The following is a 17,786-nucleotide window of genomic DNA, read 5'->3' on the forward strand; positions in this document are numbered from 1 at the left end:
GGGCCTACCCCTTGGCAGTAGTGGTCAGTGGGTTACATCCATCCAGCTACTGAGGCAGCGCTCCTGTCGGCCCTCGGCCCTCTCTCTGCCCCTTTAGGCCTGAGGGTGGAGGGGTAGAGCTCCCCCTGTCCCAGCCCCAGGCCCCACCTGCCTACTTCCTAACCTACCCACAGGGCCATACATGGTCCCCTCCCTGAACTCCCTTCAAGGACCCCTCCCACTCTGTCCTGTCTCCTCCCAGCACCCTGACTGATGACGTCTGTGTCCCCTCCCCAGACCTGAGAGGACAGGAGAGAGCAACGCAGTGAAGGAGCAGGAGGGCCGGTTCCCTGTGCTCAGTACAGGATGGGAGCAGCTGCAGGCTGGGCCAGGCAGGCTCTGCGGGCAGGGCTGAGGCTGTGCATTAGGCAGAGCTGGGCAGAGCTGGCATGCTGCCTCGCACCCAACCCCCAACGGCCAGACGGTCCTGCCTACCATCTCCCTGCTGACCCTTTTAGTGCCGCTTTGCTGGGGCCTGTGAGATGGGACAGCTGTGGTGGGACCCCACATACAGACTGTTCCCTTGTGTGACAGGTGCCCCACTGAGAGTCCTCTTCCTTTTGTGTGTCGCCCTGCAGGTCAGGGGTGGCTAACAGGAGCATTCTGTTCCCTGGCCAAGTGTAGGCCAGACATGGGAGGGGCAGCAGGGATTTCCTCCCTGAGGCTGTGTGCTCCCTCCTCCCTGGGGCTGTGTGCTTCCTCCTCCCTGGGGCTGTGTGCTCCCTCCTCCCTGGGGCTGTCCTCCCTCCTCCTTGGGGCTGTCCTCCCTCCTCCCTGGGGCTGTGTCCTCCCTCCTCCCTGGGGCTGTGTGCTCCCTCCTCCCTGGGGCTGTGTGCTCCCTCCTCCCTGGGGCTGTCCTCCCTTCTCCCTGGGGCTGTGTGCTCCCTCCTCTCTGGGGCTGTGTGCTCCCTCCTCCCTGGGGCTGTGTGCTCCCTCCTCCCTGGGGCTGTCCTCCCTCCTCCCTGGGGCTGTGTGCTCCCTCCTCCCTGGGGCTGTGTGCTCCCTCCTCCCTAGGGCTGTGTCCTCCATTCGAAGCAGCTCTTCCCACATCCATAAACAGGAAGCTGAAACAAGCAAATAAGCCAATTTGCTTTCCTAGGTTCCTTTTGTTTAATGGTCAGAAGCTTGACACCATACTGAACACATCACGGGGCAGGATGGCAACCCCAGGCCCCTGCAGTGACACTGCCCTCAGAGTGGCCGGTGAGCCTTGGTGACACTCCCCTGGCTGCCCCTGCCCGGGCCCTTCTGCAGAGGCGGGGAGGGACTGTGACAGGGAGGTGTGGCCCCCACCTGGGCCCCCAAGGGTGTGCAGTGAGGAGAGGGGGACACCACAAATGTCAGCCTCTGAGCCCGGAGGCAGGACTACGGCTGCTGCCTGGGTATAGAGACGAGGCAGGGCCCTGCCTCAGGGAGCCCCCTTGGGGGGAGATGTAACCCCCAGGTCCCACAGCTTTTGAGTCTGATACCCTGTTGGGATGTTGACCCCTAATTATGTCCTCCAGCGGAGTGAACTTGAATGCTACCTGGCCATTGCCTCCCCTGTAGCCTCGGTGACTTGATAACGAAAAGCCAATTTTAATTTTAGCCTGAGCCAGACATAATGAGGAGACTAAATCATAGCGCGAACAGTCCCAGCCAAATGGAAATGAGTTTCAGATGATCTGCCGCTTTGAATTACCCGCCCCAGTGCTCCCCTCATGAGCGCAGCCCTGGGGGGTCGGCACTGGGGCTGCTCCCTGCCTGTGGGCACAGGGTGCTGGGAGGGGAGTGCTGAGGAGTCAGTGAGGCTGGCGAGCCCGTGGTCCAGAGCAGGGAAGATGGAGGGTGAGGATGGAGGGCTCGGTCCCCGGATCTGCATCGCTGGGGCAGAGCTCGGACTGGAGAGGACCAGGAAGGCCAGTGGCTGGTAGCGCATGCCTGTGTCCGTCTCCACACCCACACGTCCCCTGAGGGGGAAGGGAGTGGCCCCCAGGTTCCCAGAGCTGAGTGCTTGCTGGAGTCACAGGTGGGAGAACCTCAAAGATGCTTGGAATGGGGGGGAGGGGGTTAGAGAGAGAATTGTGAAAGTCATAATTAAAGCAAACATCTCTCTGTGTGAAGCCAGAGCCCCCACACTCACACGGAGGCTGCAGTGGAGGTGACAGGTGGACGGGAGGAGCCCGCCCCGAAGGGATGCTGAGAGCTGCCAGCCCTGTGGTGTCTGCGTGGGAGCAGGGGCAGATCACAGGCACCAGGAGAGGAAGACATTTGTGGTGGACAATGGGCAGCAACAGCATTTGTTTCCATCAAAGCTGAGCAAAGAAGCTGCTCCCTTCCGCACACCCGGGGCTCCCAGGCAGCCTCATTCACAGCCAGGCCCGGGTCACAAAGCCAGGCCCTCCCTCCCCTACAGCCTCCATTCACACACACACACACACACACACTCACACACACACACACTCACTCACCTCTATGCAGGCAAGTGACACCCCCTCACCCACAGCCTCCATTCACACACACCCACTCACTCACTCCCTTACTCACTCATCTCCATTCAGCGACACTTACCCTACAGCCTCCATTCGCACACACACCCACTCCCTTACTCACCTCCATTCAGGGACACTCTCTCACCCCACAGCCTCCATTCACACACACTCACTCACTTACTCATCTCCATTCATACACATACACACTTACTCCCTCCCTTACTCACTCACTTCCATTCAGGGACACCCCCTCACCCCACAACCTCCATTCACACAAATACCCCATTCACACACTCACTCACTCATTAACGCACGCACTCACTCACCTCCATGCAGGCAACACCCCCTCACCCACACAGGCGCCTGCCATCAGACACCTGCTTCCTCACACACACTTCTCCATTCACGCCCACCCTCCATCACACTCCACACGACCCAGACAGGGGCCCCCCTCACTCGCTCACACACTCACTCACACACTGGCTCTCAGACATCTCAACACACCAAGGGCCAGTGCTCTGCAGCCCGGCCGTGAGTGCATTGGTCAGAGACATTTCATTCAACAGTTACTGCCGATCGTTAATGCGGGACATGAGGTCTCCTTCCTCACCAAGTTGCTAGTTTTTGTTAGTCATTGATGAGAATGTGCATGGTTTGCAGATCACTTTTTTTTGATGCATCTGCCATTTCCACGGTGGCCCAGGCCCAGGTGGGACTGTATGTGATGAGAGTTATAATGAAGAAGTGTGCCCAAGGCTGGGTCTCCCAGAGGTGGACCTGGGATAAGAACTTGAGTGTAAGTGGCTTATGGGGCTGATGATGACAGGACTCACAGGGAGGAGAGGGGAGAATGGAGGGGAGAGGAGTGAGGAAGGGAAGGCAGCCAGTGCAGGGTATGTTAGGCGCCCCTGGGCTCAGTGCCACTCAGGACCTCTAGGGGGCTGTACAGGGTGCCTCAGAGTCATCCCACCAAGAGGTGAGGAGGCTGAGGTATTTATCGTCCGTCCCCTCACTAGTCCTGCCCTCTGGGCCTCACCTCTCCAGCAGCCTGGCCTGCCCCAGAGGCGAGCCTTCTCCTGCAGGAAGGCGGCTGGCACAGGCTGGCTGAAGGCGGCTGGCACAGGCTGGCTAAGGTGCGGAAGGGTCTGACTCTCCAAGCTGGAGCCCTTATCCACATTCCTTCACTCATTTTGGTATCGATCCTGTCCCAGGTGCCTGCTCTGTGCCAGGGACTGGGCTTCTGCTGGGGACTCCGAGATGAATAGAATGCGGTTCCTGCCGAGATGGGGTTCCCAGGTGAATGGGGTAGCAGACAGGGAAACACACACTTACATTGCAGCACAATAAAAGCTATCATGGTTGCATGAACGCAGAGGCATAATGCTGTCGTGGAGAACAGAGAGGAAGCTGCTCCGAGCTTAAGCTTAATAACTTGCGATAACAACTGTTTATCTCTCACCCGACATTTAGACGCAGCCTAAACGGCTTCATTCTATCCCTTTGATGTTTAAGGCATTGTTTCCCCTTTTCTTTCCTGTTACCTCTGCTCTACAGAGAATCTCCTAGCTGGTGTGTGAAGACGCTTGGCGTCTCGGGAGGTGGCTTTGTTTGGGGGCCACACGGGATGTTTTTGTTCGTCCTGCCTGGGTGTCACTCTGTAACCACGGAGCTAGGGCCTCCGGAGGGCAGTGCTCCCTTGGGAATTTGGCTTCTCTCTCTCTCTCTCTCTCTCTCTCTCTCTCTCTCTCTCTCTCCTGTTAAACTGGAAGCCGACTGTAGGACTGCTACCAGGTCCCAGGGGATGGCACAGCCACCACAGTGAGCTCAGAAGGCAGAGCATCAAGCCAAAGAGGATGAGTCTCGGGCCTTACAATCGAATGCATTTGCCCCGCTCTAGGCTTAGACCTGCCTGGGACCGGCCATCCCTGCCTCCTCCCTCGCTTCCCCCTCTGGAATGGGAATGACTGTCCTATTCCCGCCTCCTCTCTGACTTTTTCCCTCTGGAATGGGATCATGTCCTATGCCTGTCTCACCACTGTGTTCTGGACGCAGATAACTTGTCTGATTTCACATGTTCACCTGGAAGGGAATTTTGCCTCAATTCTTCAATTCTCACTCTCGTGGATTTAGGTGATATTTTGATGAGATTTTGGACATAGTGTTGATGCTGGAATGAATGGGTTAAGACTTTGGGGGTGGAGCTAAATGAATTTTGCATATAAGAACATGAGATTGGGGAGTGGGCAGAGGGAAAAATGTGCTGAATTGTGTCCCCTCCAAATTCATACATTGAAGCCCTAACCCAGCCGTGCCGGATCCGGCCCGTTTGAAATGAATAAAACTAAAAAAAAAAAAAAAAGACCGTACCCTTTTATGTAATGATGTTTACTTTGAATTTATATTAGTTCACACAAACACTCCATCCATGCTTTTGTTCCGGCCCTCCGGTCCAGTTTAAGAACCCACTGCGGCCCTCGAGTCAAAAAATTTGCCCACCCCTGCCCTAACCAGTACCTCAGAATGTGGCTATATTTGGAGACAAGACCTTCAAAGAGGTGATTAAAAACAGAACTGCCATTTGACCCAGTGACCCTGCTTCTAGGAACATATCCTAAGAAACCCAAAACACCAAATGGATGAATCTCAGAGGGAAGGTGGTGAGGGGGCAAGGGGGGAGAAGATTAACCAAAGACCTTGTATGCATATATGCATAACCCATGGGCACAGACAATAGTGTGGTGAGGGCCTGGGAGGGGCGGGGGTGGGGGGAGTCCATGGGGGAAAAGGGGGACATCTGTAATACTTTCAACAATAAAGATACATTTAAAAAGAGGCGATTGCATTAAAATGAGGCCATTAGGGTGGGCCCCAATGCACGCTGACTAGTCTTATAAGAAGGGGAAATGTGGACCCACAGGGCGCCAGCAGGAGCGTATGCCCAGGGGGAGGCCAGGTGAGGGCTCAGTGAGAGAGTGGCCCAGGAGAGAGTCCTCGCAGAAGAAACCAACCCTGCTGATGCCTCCAGCCTCCTGTGCTTCTACCCTCTGGAGCTGTGAGACAAGAAATTGCTGTTGTTTAGCCCTCCCCACACCGCCCCCCAAAACATAAAAATAAAAGTAAAATAGCTGCCTGAGGTCAAAGCTCTGCCCTCCCTGTGGCACTGGGAGCTCTTTGAGGTCAGGGGCTACCTCCCTGTCCTACACCCGCCCTGAGCCTGGCCCTGCCTCTTTCTCAGGATGCCCCAGGGACCCTGTGCAGGGCAGCACGGGGCAGGCGCTTGGGAAACCAGCTGCCTGATGCTACTGCTTTCTCTTCCCCTTAGAAGAAGCCTCAGATTGTTACTTCCGGAGGGTCTGGGAGGTGGAGGCCTGCAGATGGCAGGGCAGGGCTGGATCCTCCTCCTGGAGCCGCACCTGGGGCTGCAGGGCCATCACCTGGCAACTCAGGGACCAGAAAGGCAGCCCCATCAGTGGAGTCTGAAGTCCAGGCTCCTTCCTGCACCCACTGGTGTCCTCAGTGTGATGTATGGGAGCAGGGAGTGCTCTGGAGGGCAAGCCTGCCAGCAGGTGCAGGGCTGCCTCTCCCGGCAGCTCGAACCCCTCCCTCCCTTATTAATTCACACTTCCCCAGCCTGGAGCCCCCTGGAGGGGCCATTTTTTTGTACCTGTAGCAGAGACAGGCATCTTACTTGATTTACAGGCTCCAGGGGCGGGTGGCTCCTGGCTGGTTGCTAGGGTATCTTTTAAATGGAAATCAGGGTGGAGAGATAGCACATAGATCTTGCCAGCCATCTGCTAAATGTTGCTGCTTCTGTCTGGAGCAGCTCGAGGAGGCTCTGGCAGGGAGGCAGGCCCAGGCTGGGGGAGGGAGGGGAAGTCTCCGGTCTCATCCTCAGGTGGAGGAATAGGAACTGTCCTTTTCTGCAGAAATCTCACTTTCCACTTTCTGTCCTCATCTTCCTTTTTTCTCTTTTGTTTTACATATGAAATTCCATCTGTTGACTCTGATTACAAACTGCCAGCCTGTTTCCACAACTATATATATTGCCAGTGTATATAAGCGTGTGTACGTGTGTGTGTGTGTGTGTGTGTGTGTGTGTGACTCACCACCATCAGGGCCTGACGGGTGGATATTTCTGAGCCAATTAGGCCTCTGCTTCGGAGAAAACCGGCGTTCCTTCCAGGTCCGTCCCCAAGAAGGAAACACAAGTGCCCACATTTAGCAGAGCAGCTGGGCGTCACTGGTTACCAAGCAATCCCTGCGGAGGCGACAGTTTTCTCAGAGTAACCGAGGCATGGAAGCTTCCAGGGCCTCCTCTACTCCCAGGATGGCCGATGCCGGGCAATCCTGAGTTCAAATGGTGCTTCTTCTCGGGGAGCTGGGAGAGTTTGGGCAGACCCCACCTGCTTTGGACCTCACTTCCCAGTGGTTAAGATGTGGGTAAATGCTCAGGATCTCAGGGTACGCAGGGCAGGTTGCTCACTGCACAAGGCTGTTCAGATCAGGGGCCTGCAGACACCCAGCGGGTCACCCTTTCTCCTGGGAGAGGAGCACCCAGTGGGTCACCCCTTTCTCCTGGGAGAGGAGCACCCAGGGGGTGACCCCGTGTGGGCAGTGGCAGCACTCACCTTGCAGAGTTGCTGGGAAGGCTGCATGGAGAGGCCGAGGGCAGAGGCAGGCTCCTCCCTGGGTCAGCTCCCAGAGACTCTGGGGCCCTGAGGTCCAGAGCAAGGTTTCTCTTCCTCTCCCAGCCCCGCTGTTGCTGTCTCTCCTGGCACCACCCCCTCCTCCCGCCCTCCCCCGCCCGGCTCCTAGACACTCTACAGACAAGCAAAGGCTCCTCTGGATGGACTCTGACACTTGCTGCCAGCGGCCACTTCAAGGCCTGGCCTCTGATCCCCACACACCCCTCTCAGCTCTGCCCCCCAGCAATCCCGTGGCCCTCCTGCCACTTGGATTGGGCTCTTTGTTCTGATACCGGGCCCTCCAGCTCCCTCCACCTCTCCTCCCGCTCCCCCAGCACCTACAAGGCTGCTCCTTCCAGCATTTGCTTAAGTTCCTGCTCAGAAGAGACTGTCTCTGCCCATTCAAACCAGTGATGAGCTGCCACACCACCCCCTCCTCCCCTCCCCACTCAGGGCTTAAGCCGATTTTCGTTGGGCTGTGAGAGTAATATTTTAAGTGACAGTTCTCAGAATACAATTTTAATTGAGATTCAATAGTCACTTCTCCATCAGTAATCTTCCATGCTGATTACTTAAAACATATTTACCCAGCTCTATTATGTCACAGATTGGAATTCATTAGACATTTGCTAATCCGCCACAAACTTTTTTTAATGTGATTTGTTTAGCATGATTTACAAGGACAAACTGTTTAAAACCATGGGCCCTGTGCAGGGTGTGCATCCCAACGTGTCCGGTCTCCCACTGCCACCACGGCCAAGGTTGTCTGCGAACAGGTGACAGGCCCGAGGATGGAGAGGCCCCAGGATGCCGCAGGCGGGCAGTGGCCCGTATTGTGCCAATGCAGCTCATACTGGGCAGCCTCCCAGGACACGGGGCAGGGCCGGGAGGGCAGAGAGAAGATCTGGAGGGGCGGATGGAAGCTACCCAGCACAGGCCACCGACAGCCCAGCCCTGGACTCAGCTGTGCCTGCCAAGTCTCAGCATTTCCTATGGGCGCGGTGAGGTGAGAGGGTCGGGAAGCACTGATAACCCAAGATCACTAATCACTGCAGCGCTGACTGACAAGAGCGCATGGAGGCACCTTTCTCCTGGGGCTGTGGGCTCTCAGAACACTGTCCTCCTCCACATCCCCATACACGCATGCACACGCTCAGACATGTACGCATGCACACACATGTACACATGTGCGCTCACACATGCACACACACACATGTGTGTGTGCACCAGCCACCTCCAGCTTAACTAACAAGGGGCATCCTTGGGTGTGTCTGGCCCTGTGTCCTGGGCGGGTGTAGGGGTACCACTCACCTCTACTTGAGCAGCTGAGGGGCCGGAGAGCCATGGCTCCTTGACGCAGTGTGGCGGGAGTTAGGCTGGAAAATACAATGGATGCTTAGTGGGCGATGCTTTGGAAGCTTCTGCTGTGACCAGCCCACTCTGTAAAGATGGCTTTCTCAGCTGATTAGCCAAATGCACTCTGGACAGTGGTGAGACAGAACCCAGACTCAATGCCAATGCCAGAAACTCCCTTTGCTCAGTACTGTGTCTCAGTCATTCAGTTCATATGTACTGGGTACTTACTATACTAGTAAGTCAGGTGTGGTGCTGGGTGCTGGGGATACTGTGATGGGTGGACAGGACAGGTAAGTTCCCTGTTGAATTTTGGAGTTTACAGACCAGGAAAGCAGACAGGTAAGTAATGAAGAAATTATACACTGAGTGGCCAGGTTATTATGACCACCCCATCAGTACTTCATTGACACTTCCAAAAATACTGAATGTTGAAAACTTCCTAAGCAAATATTCTCAAGGTTTTATTATTATTATTTGCATAACTAATTCACTTCATTGTACTGCTGGGGTGGTCATAATAATCTGGCCACTCAGTGTAACTCACAGCGTCATGATCAATGTGCAGGACAAGCACAGGGGCTGGGGGTGAAGGGCAGGGTAAAGGGTCTGGTTTAGTCTAGGTGTCGCAGAGGCTCCCTGGAATCGGTGGAATCAGCTTGGTCGGGCAGGAGTAGAGGTGGGGAGAAGCCAGGACGAACACAGAGCTTGTCGGAAGTCCTGGAGGACCAGCAAGCATGGATTTATAAGACAGAGGTTGAGTGTAGCTGGGACAGGGCGGGCAATGGGGGGGACAGAGTGGTAAGAGATAAGCTGGGCTAGTGGGGGGGGGGGCGCAGCTCTTGCAAAGACTTGTTCTTGTGCTAAAAATAAGAGAAGGTTCCATGCAAATGGAGAAGAGTCCTGTTTGTCTCATTGGGCTCCACCCAGCTAAATGTGGCCCCAGGGGCCAGGATGCACCTGGGCATGTGGGGCTGGGGTTGGGGGGGGCTCCCCCTGGCATGGATGCTCCTGCTGGGACCTGGGTCAGTGGGGCTGGGACCCTCAGGTAGGAGGTTGGTGAGAGCAGGGGCTGGCCAGGGAGGGATGGCCTGGCCACTGCTGGGAGCCCAGAGTAGAACTTTGTGGAATCAGATCATTGGCAAAGGCTTTTAATGACAATGACTATAATGAAGAAGATAAAAAGAAAAACCGTCTCCTAGAACAGAAGTCAGCCGACTTTTTCTGTAAAGGGCAAAATAGCAAATGTTTTATTTAGGCTTTGCTGGCCACATCGTATTTGCTGGAACTCCTGACCTCTGCACAACAAAAGCCATAGACAGCACGTAACTGAATGAGCATGGCCATGTTCTAAGAAAACTTTATTTACAAAAACAGGCAGCAGACTAGATTTGGCCCTCAGAGTGTAGGTAGCCAAAACCTGCTCTCGAGGCTCAGTCCAACAGGGCAGCCAGTGGCCACGGGTGCCGGAGTGAGCACTTGAACTGCGCTCTGGGTGTTAAATACATGCCGATTTTGAAAATGTAGAACAATAAAAGAATGCTAACTTCCTCATTAAAAATTGCTTGTGTCGACTGCATGTTGAAGTCATATTTTGGATATGGCAGTTTACATAAAATGTATTATCCAAATTGATTTCACCTGTTTCCTTTTACTTTTTAAAAAAATATGGCCACTAGAGAATTTACAATTACATTTATGGCTAGGATTATATTTCTAGTGGACAGCGCTGCTCAGAAATAACATTCTCTACAGATGAAATACAGGGCAAGTCTCTGGCCCTGAAGGCTCTCAGGTGAGAGATTTACCCTTAAAGAGACACCGTAATGGAATTTAAACCTTTACAATAAAATAGTACCTGATTGGAATAGGTCTTTAAATTTACAACAGACCTTTGTTTTATTAGCTGGTTGTTTTGTCTGTATCTGTGTGCCTCAACGTGGGAGCTATGGAGCTCTACTTCCTCAAGATATTAATAGCTGCTGCTCAGGAAAGCGAGCATCTTCAGCTAAAACAGCAAAAGGGAGTCAATGCAGAATTAAACATTAACCCAGTTTCTCTCCTGCAGCAGAATTTCTCAACCCTTTTGAACTGACGATGCGTCTAGAGCTTTTGCAAGAGTGAGTGAGATCAGGCAGCGCTTCCCCAGTTGCGGGCCTCAGAAGCCTCTTTTTGCAGGCCTCTGACTAGCACCCCTAGAAGGCAGTTTGAGAGCTGCTGGTCTGCGTGACGCTACATAACCAGAGTGTGTGATTTTCCAAAAGTTCAACTCAATTGATGTGAGTCTTGGCACTCCATAAATAGAGCCACAGTCAGGCCAGCATGGATAGTGAGAAACTGTCAGATTTGGAGGCACAAGGACCCAAGCCAAATTCTTGTTCCTTCCCTTTCCAGATATTCATTCATGTGAAAACACCTACTATGTGTCAGGTGGTGTTTTAGACTTTGAGAATAGAACGGTGAACGAAAACAAGTCCCAACCTCTTGGGGCTTTGTTGCTGGTACAGAAGACAAACAATAGGATGCCAGGTACAGCATAGGGAACAGAGTCAGTGATATTGTATTAACTATGTATGGTGGCACATGGGTACTACACTTACCAGGGGGTCCCTCCGTGAGGTATATAAATGCCTAATCTCTATATTGTACACCTGAAACTAATATAATATTGTATGCGAACTCTAATGGAAAGACAGAAGCCCTTACTCTGTCATTCTGGATGTGTCCCCGTGAACTTGGCTTTCTTCCACTTGGGTAGCATGTGACGGAAATCACCCCTCATCAGTTCACAGAGCTCTTCCTCATTCTTTCTTACAGCAGTATAACACTCCATTGTGCTGATGCGGCTTCATTTATTCCAGCACCTTCCTATGTTTACACATTTAGGTTGTTTCCAGTATTTGCCACTTACAAACTATACATAACCAAAAAATACATAAAAATAAATTAAAGGTTAAATGGAAAGAGAAACAATAAATAAGACAAAGAGATAAAATATATACAGTAATTGGGTAGCGATCAATTTCAAGGAGAAAACACTAAACAGGGAAGAGGGGAATGCGCAGTCCGGTGGGGCCTGGGGGAGGAGGTGGCTTTTGAGTAAAGACCTGAGCATTAGGCCATGGACAAGTCCTCATCTACACACAGATAAGCCCTTCCTGTGAAGGCTGTACCTGAAGCCCACGTGAGATGACATGTTTGAAATTCCGGGCAGAGGACCCAGCACCTGCGAATACTCAGAAGTTCATGTCCCACCACCTTCTCTACTTCCCTGAGCTCCCAAAGAGGCATGTGCACGCTGGGTTCTCCATGGGGAAGCATTTATCCAAAGCCGGTTCCCCACTAACCGTGGTGTCTCTCAGAGCCAACTCTCTCCTGGCCCTCGTCCTTGTTCCTAAGGAATGTTGGTCCTATTTCACTTCATGCAGAGTCTAAACCAATTAAGAAGGTGAAACTGCTTCAAAGCGCAGCCATGACACACTTTTCAAACCCAGTCATCACAAATGAACCACTAGTGTGAGATTATCCATCCATCCATCCATCTGAAAAATACGTATTGAGCAGCTACTGTGCCCCAGGCCCTGTGCTAGATGCGTGGGATATAGCAATGTTCAAAGAAGATGAGAGGACCTGCCCTCTTGGAGCTGACATCCTACTGCGGAGAGAGGAAGCATCCCATGGCCACAGCTAATAAGTAAATGCAGTAGTCTGTTAGAAGGTGATGAGAGCTAGGGAAAGAAGAAAAAGTAGAACTGTATTCAAGGGGTTGGTAGGAGAGATTGCACCTTGCAATGAGCAGATGCCATTCATGGCTGCTCCCCAAAGCCACGGTCGTGGGAGGGAAGAAGCTCTGGAAGGGGGCCTTGGGAAGTCACCTCTTGACCCTGACCTGTGTCCCTCCCTTCCAGGCGCTGCAGCCTGAGTGACCAGACCATGGAGACCCTGCTTGGCAGCCTGCTGGCGTTTGGCATGGCGTTTGCTGTGGTCGACGCCTGTCCCAAGTACTGCGTCTGCCAGAACCTGTCTGAGTCGCTGGGGACCCTGTGCCCATCCAAGGGGCTGCTCTTCGTGCCCCCGGACATCGACCGGAGGACGGTGGAGCTGCGCCTGGGCGGCAACTTCATCATCCACATCGGCCGCCAGGACTTCGCCAACATGACGGGGCTGGTGGACCTGACCCTGTCCAGGAACACCATCAGCCACATCCAGCCCTTCTCCTTCCTGGACCTCGAGAGCCTCCGCTCCCTGCACCTCGACAGCAACCGGCTGCCCAGCCTCGGGGAGGACACGCTGCGCGGCCTGGTCAACCTGCAGCACCTCATCGTGAACAACAACCAGCTGGGCGGCGTCGCCGACGAGGCCTTCGAGGACTTCCTGCTGACGCTGGAGGACCTGGATCTCTCCTACAACAACCTCCACGGCCTGCCCTGGGGTTCCGTGCGCCGCATGGTCAACCTGCACCAGCTGAGCCTGGACCACAACCTGCTGGACCACATCGCCGAGGGCACCTTCGCCGACCTGCAGAAGCTGGCCCGCCTGGACCTCACCTCCAACCGGCTGCAGAAGCTGCCCCCAGACCCCATCTTCGCCCGCTCCCAGGCCTCCGTGCTGGCCGCCACGCCCTTCGCCCCACCCTTGTCCTTCAGTTTCGGGGGGAACCCCCTGCACTGCAATTGTGAGCTCCTCTGGCTGCGGAGGCTGGAGCGGGATGATGACCTGGAGACCTGTGGCTCCCCGGGGGGCCTCAAGGGCCGCTACTTCTGGCACGTGCGCGAGGAGGAGTTTGTGTGCGAGCCGCCTCTCATCACCCAGCACACGCACAGGCTGTTGGTTCTGGAGGGCCAGGCGGCCACACTCAAGTGCAAGGCCATTGGGGACCCCAGCCCCCTCATCCACTGGGTGGCCCCGGATGACCGCCTGGTGGGGAACTCCTCAAGGACCGCCGTGTACGACAACGGCACCCTGGACATCCTCATCACCACGTCTCAGGACAGCGGTGCCTTCACCTGCATCGCCGCCAATGCCGCCGGGGAGGCCACGGCCACGGTGGAGGTCTCCATCGTCCAGCTGCCACACCTCAGCAACAGCACCAGCCGCACGGCGCCCCCCAAGTCCCGCCTCTCGGACATCACTGGCTCCAGCAAGACCAGCCGGGGAGGGTCAGGCAGCGAGGGTGGAGAGCCTCCCAAGAGCCCCCCAGAACGGGCTGTGCTTGTGTCTGATGTGACCACCACCTCGGCCCTGGTCAAGTGGTCGGTCAGCAAGTCAGCGCCCCGGGTGAAGATGTATCAGCTGCAGTACAACTGCTCCGACGATGAGGTACTGATTTACAGGTGAGCCAGGGCTGCACGAGGCAGGGAGGGTTCTGGCTGGGGGAGGAGGGTGTGATGGGAGGGCTTTGAGCTGTTCCCACATGAAGCCCTCCTCCCCAAAGGTGCCTGAGGGGATCATAGGCAAACCGTGCCATTCGTGCAGGTAAGAAGAGATGAAAGAACATCATCTGCACATTGAAGAAGAGAGGAGCCCACATGGGCAGCCCCAGGAGATGTGTGTGTAGGAGGACCAGGCCCCCTAGGGGGGTGGCAGGGGTAGGTGGTCATATGGCTGTGAGCCTCAGAACTTTCTAGTTTCAGCCACAGCTAGAGGACATTCAAGAACAATGAGGGGCCTCTTGGTGAACGATCTGACTCCTCCAAGGAGGAGCAGGTCTGGCCTCACCTGGACTCAGATGAAGAAGTCGTGATTACGGCTTTGAGGTCAGGAAGGGTAGAATTCATGGTCTGGCCACTTGCTAGCTACGTAATTCTCCTGAGCTGCCTCAGCTTTCCTCATCTGGAAAATGGGGGTAATCCATACATAACTTAGTCTGGACACTTGGTTGCAGGTAATCGAACCCAAGTCAAACAGGCTTTAAAAGAAAAAAGCAATGTGTTGGGTCATGTTGCTTCAAGCTCAGCTAGACCAAAGCCCCACAACCATCTGCATTCTCAGAGCTTTTTCCCTCCTCTAAGTTCCACTTCTGGGTTGGCTTCACCTGCAGGCAGCTGCTGTCCCTAATCAGTAGAAGGATTCATGCCTTTTTCTCAGTTTGTCCCACTGAAGTCCTGGTGAGCTTTGATTGGCTAGAGCAGGTCACGTGACACCGAGATAATCCTGCCCACCTGTACTGACCTCTCTGGTGTCAGTCTCCTCACCTGGAAATGGAGACAATGATGTTGACCTTGTAAATTTGCTGTGAGAATCCAGGGGCCATTGCCCAGGCCTGGAACGAAGGGACAAAAAGGCTGCACAGAATTGCCTGAGCCATTCAGAGAAAGGGAGGAGCTTACAGCATGATGGACACAACCCAAGGGGCTGGAGGTCTGACTCCACAGGAGCTCCCTTCTCGGTTTGTGCCTCGTTTGTGCTACATATGAGGGACACGGCCTAGAATCTTACCACTCAAAGAATGCATGGTTTCTTTGAAATCCTGTGTTACCTTTTATGCATGGAAAACGGGCATACTGGGAAGAAATCCTGTAGGCTTCACCTACAGCCAAGGGGTCCATGGGTCAAGAGGTCAAGTACCCTTGATCTAGCATTGAGGTTTCTTCCAGCTCTGACTCCTGAGTTGATGAGTCTCTGCCTGGGAAGGTGTGGGAGGGAAGCAGAGGTTCCCTTACCTGCCACATGCTTACCTGGAATTTCCTTTACCTGTTTTATCTGGAGAGCGGCTTCATTTCTCAGGATAGAGAGAAAGCATTAGGACAAACATACGCATATGTGCATGTGTACAAAGATATATAGACAGAGATATATAATTAAACTTAAATATGCATATGTGTATTTTTCTAATTATAAAAAGTAATAGTCTTTTTAGCAAATTTGGAAAATAAGAGAAATGATAAAGAGGGAAATAAAAATTATCTGTAACCACTCAAAATTGACCCGAGGCCTTTGGCCTCTCCATTTTATTTCAATTCCAAACAATATTTATGATCATTCTAGTGTGTGCTTTTGTTTCTTAATTTTTCCACTCAACATTATAGCTGCTTAGTTCCCATGGTGTTCAAGTATTTTTCACTTGCTGCCCCATAATTTACTTAACCAATCTTCTATTGTTGGACATTTAAGTCATTTGCCATTTTTTAATATGGAAAGTAATGCTGCAATGACTATCTTTGTATATTAATTTATTGGTGCAGCTTCAGTGATTTCCTTAGCATATTTTCCTAGGAATTGAATTACTAGCTCAACGAGTAAAGTATAACCTTTATATGTTGCATATGAATATTTATTTACCCTCTCGCCAGGGGAAGGTGACAGTGGCCACTTTGACCACTCCTTTGCCAGTTATTGAATATCTAATTACTTGCTTCTTTGCCAATTTTATAGGTGGAAAATGGAACTTGTTTTCATTTGCATTTCTTTGATAACTTCTGAGATTGACCTTTGAAAAATATGTACTATTTCTTCCCTTGTGCATTTATTATATGGTCTGACTTTGATAAAAAGTGTCAAGGTGACAGCTCCCAGGGCTGGGGCTCACACGGGCCCGGGATGAGGGGAACTGAAGTCTGCGAGGCGGTGATGCTGCATCAAGGTGGCAGCAAGCTGAGGGTTTCACAAACTCCGGGAGGGTCACCAGAGGCGCTGGGGCAACACTCCTGCAGTCACTCAAGGTGGGAATTCAACCTGCTTTTATTTGGTGATTGTCATCCTGGAGACACTTGGTTTATAAATATAAATAAAATAAAAGCATCAGCAGCCTCGGAATTAAAAAAAAATGCTGAGTTCCTTTTAGGGCGTCATGAGGATTAGAAGAGACACAGCATGGCATGCTCTCCAAATAGTGTGGACACATAGTAGGTGCTCAAGGAATACAAATTATGACTATTGTTGGTAGTAATAGTAACCATGGTAAGGGTGAGAGTAAGACCATTTCCGATCTCCAACCTGGGGAAGGAAATGGAAGAGGAAGGTGAGATACACAATTCAGTCTTTAAGAAGACAGGTTTCCAAAATTTTAGAGCAGAAGGTCAAGGTGCATATGTAGCCAGATAATAACAAGAACAGTCACTAGTCAACATCACTGCCACTTATATGCATATGATGTGTAGCTCTAGAGGCAGTATTTCATTTAATTCTCCTGGACATACCAAGAAGTATGGAGGCCGAGAGAAATAGACAACTCTTCGAGGTCACACAGCCAGAGAGAGGCAGGACTGACGTGAGCCCAGGCCTTCTGGCTTCAGCCCTGGTGGCACTGCCCTGACCATGAATCTGACTCCAGAGAAACAGGAGACTCAAAGAAAGAAAATGTGGATTTTTATTTAATTTTTAAATATATTTTTATTGATTTCAGAGAGACAGGGGAGAGAGAGAGAGAGAGAGAGAGAGAGAGAGAGAGGGAGAGAGAGAGAAACATCAATGATGAGAATCACTGATGGGCTGCCTCCTGCACACCCCCTACTGGGGGCATGTGCTCTGACGGGGAATCGAGGAATCGAACCTGTGACCTCTTGGTTCATGGGTTGATGCTCAACCACTGAGCCACACCAGCCCGGGCTGAAACTGAAGATTTTTAGAAAGAAGTGAACCCATGAGAAAGAATAGACACCAGCGGCTGCACAGTGGCTCTGTGGTATGCTCAGACTCGGACAGGAAAGTGTACAAAAGAAGGGAAGGAAGGATTGTACGCAAAAGTGACTATTAAAGAGGGGCACACACTACAGAGAGAGCTAAAGGCGGCCAACAAGGACTTTTAATCCATGACCAGAGCAAGAAGAGAAAAATGACGAAGGTCTGCTGTTTGGGAAAGAGGTTGCAGGAGACTGGACAGGAGCCAGCAGGCAAAGCTGAGCAATTTCCAATTTGCCTCCACCCTCCCCAGCAAGCACAATAGCAACAATATAATCAGTCCTCACTTAACGTCTCTTCCGCAGGTTCTGCGACTTTGAGCAATAGGACACATAACCAAGCCAATTTCCCCCTAGGCGAATGGATACACACAAGTTCCTCCCACATCCATCAACGTGATAACGAAACGACATTATTATTGGAGGATCTACGTGGAGAGCTGACTGGCACCAGGCACTTACTCTTCTAAGGGCGTTATGCGTACTAACTCCTTTAGTTTTCTCAGACCCCTCCGCCTCCCCCCCCCCGCCCCGCCCCCCGCCCCCCCCCCGGCCCCCGGAGACCAGGACTGCGCTTATCCCACATTTCACATGAGAAACTTGCTCCAGGTGTACACATG

General features: G+C 52.7%; 1 protein-coding gene across 1 annotated transcript in view; it reads left to right on the forward strand.

Moving 5' to 3' along the window:
* Positions 1-17,786, forward strand: part of LRFN2 (leucine rich repeat and fibronectin type III domain containing 2) — a 185,137-nt gene that overhangs the window by 131,025 nt on the left and 36,326 nt on the right. Inside the window, exon 2 of the mRNA XM_070418637.1 lies at positions 12,457-13,881. Within this exon, the coding sequence (XP_070274738.1) occupies positions 12,482-13,881 (1,400 nt within the window). The 5' untranslated portion in view covers positions 12,457-12,481. The remainder of the gene's footprint in view (positions 1-12,456; positions 13,882-17,786) is intronic.

Source organism: Myotis yumanensis, unplaced genomic scaffold, assembly GCF_028538775.1.
Source record: "Myotis yumanensis isolate MYYU_CA2020_CCGP unplaced genomic scaffold, mMyoYum1.0.hap1 SCAF_6, whole genome shotgun sequence".
Taxonomy (NCBI): domain Eukaryota; kingdom Metazoa; phylum Chordata; class Mammalia; order Chiroptera; family Vespertilionidae; genus Myotis; species Myotis yumanensis.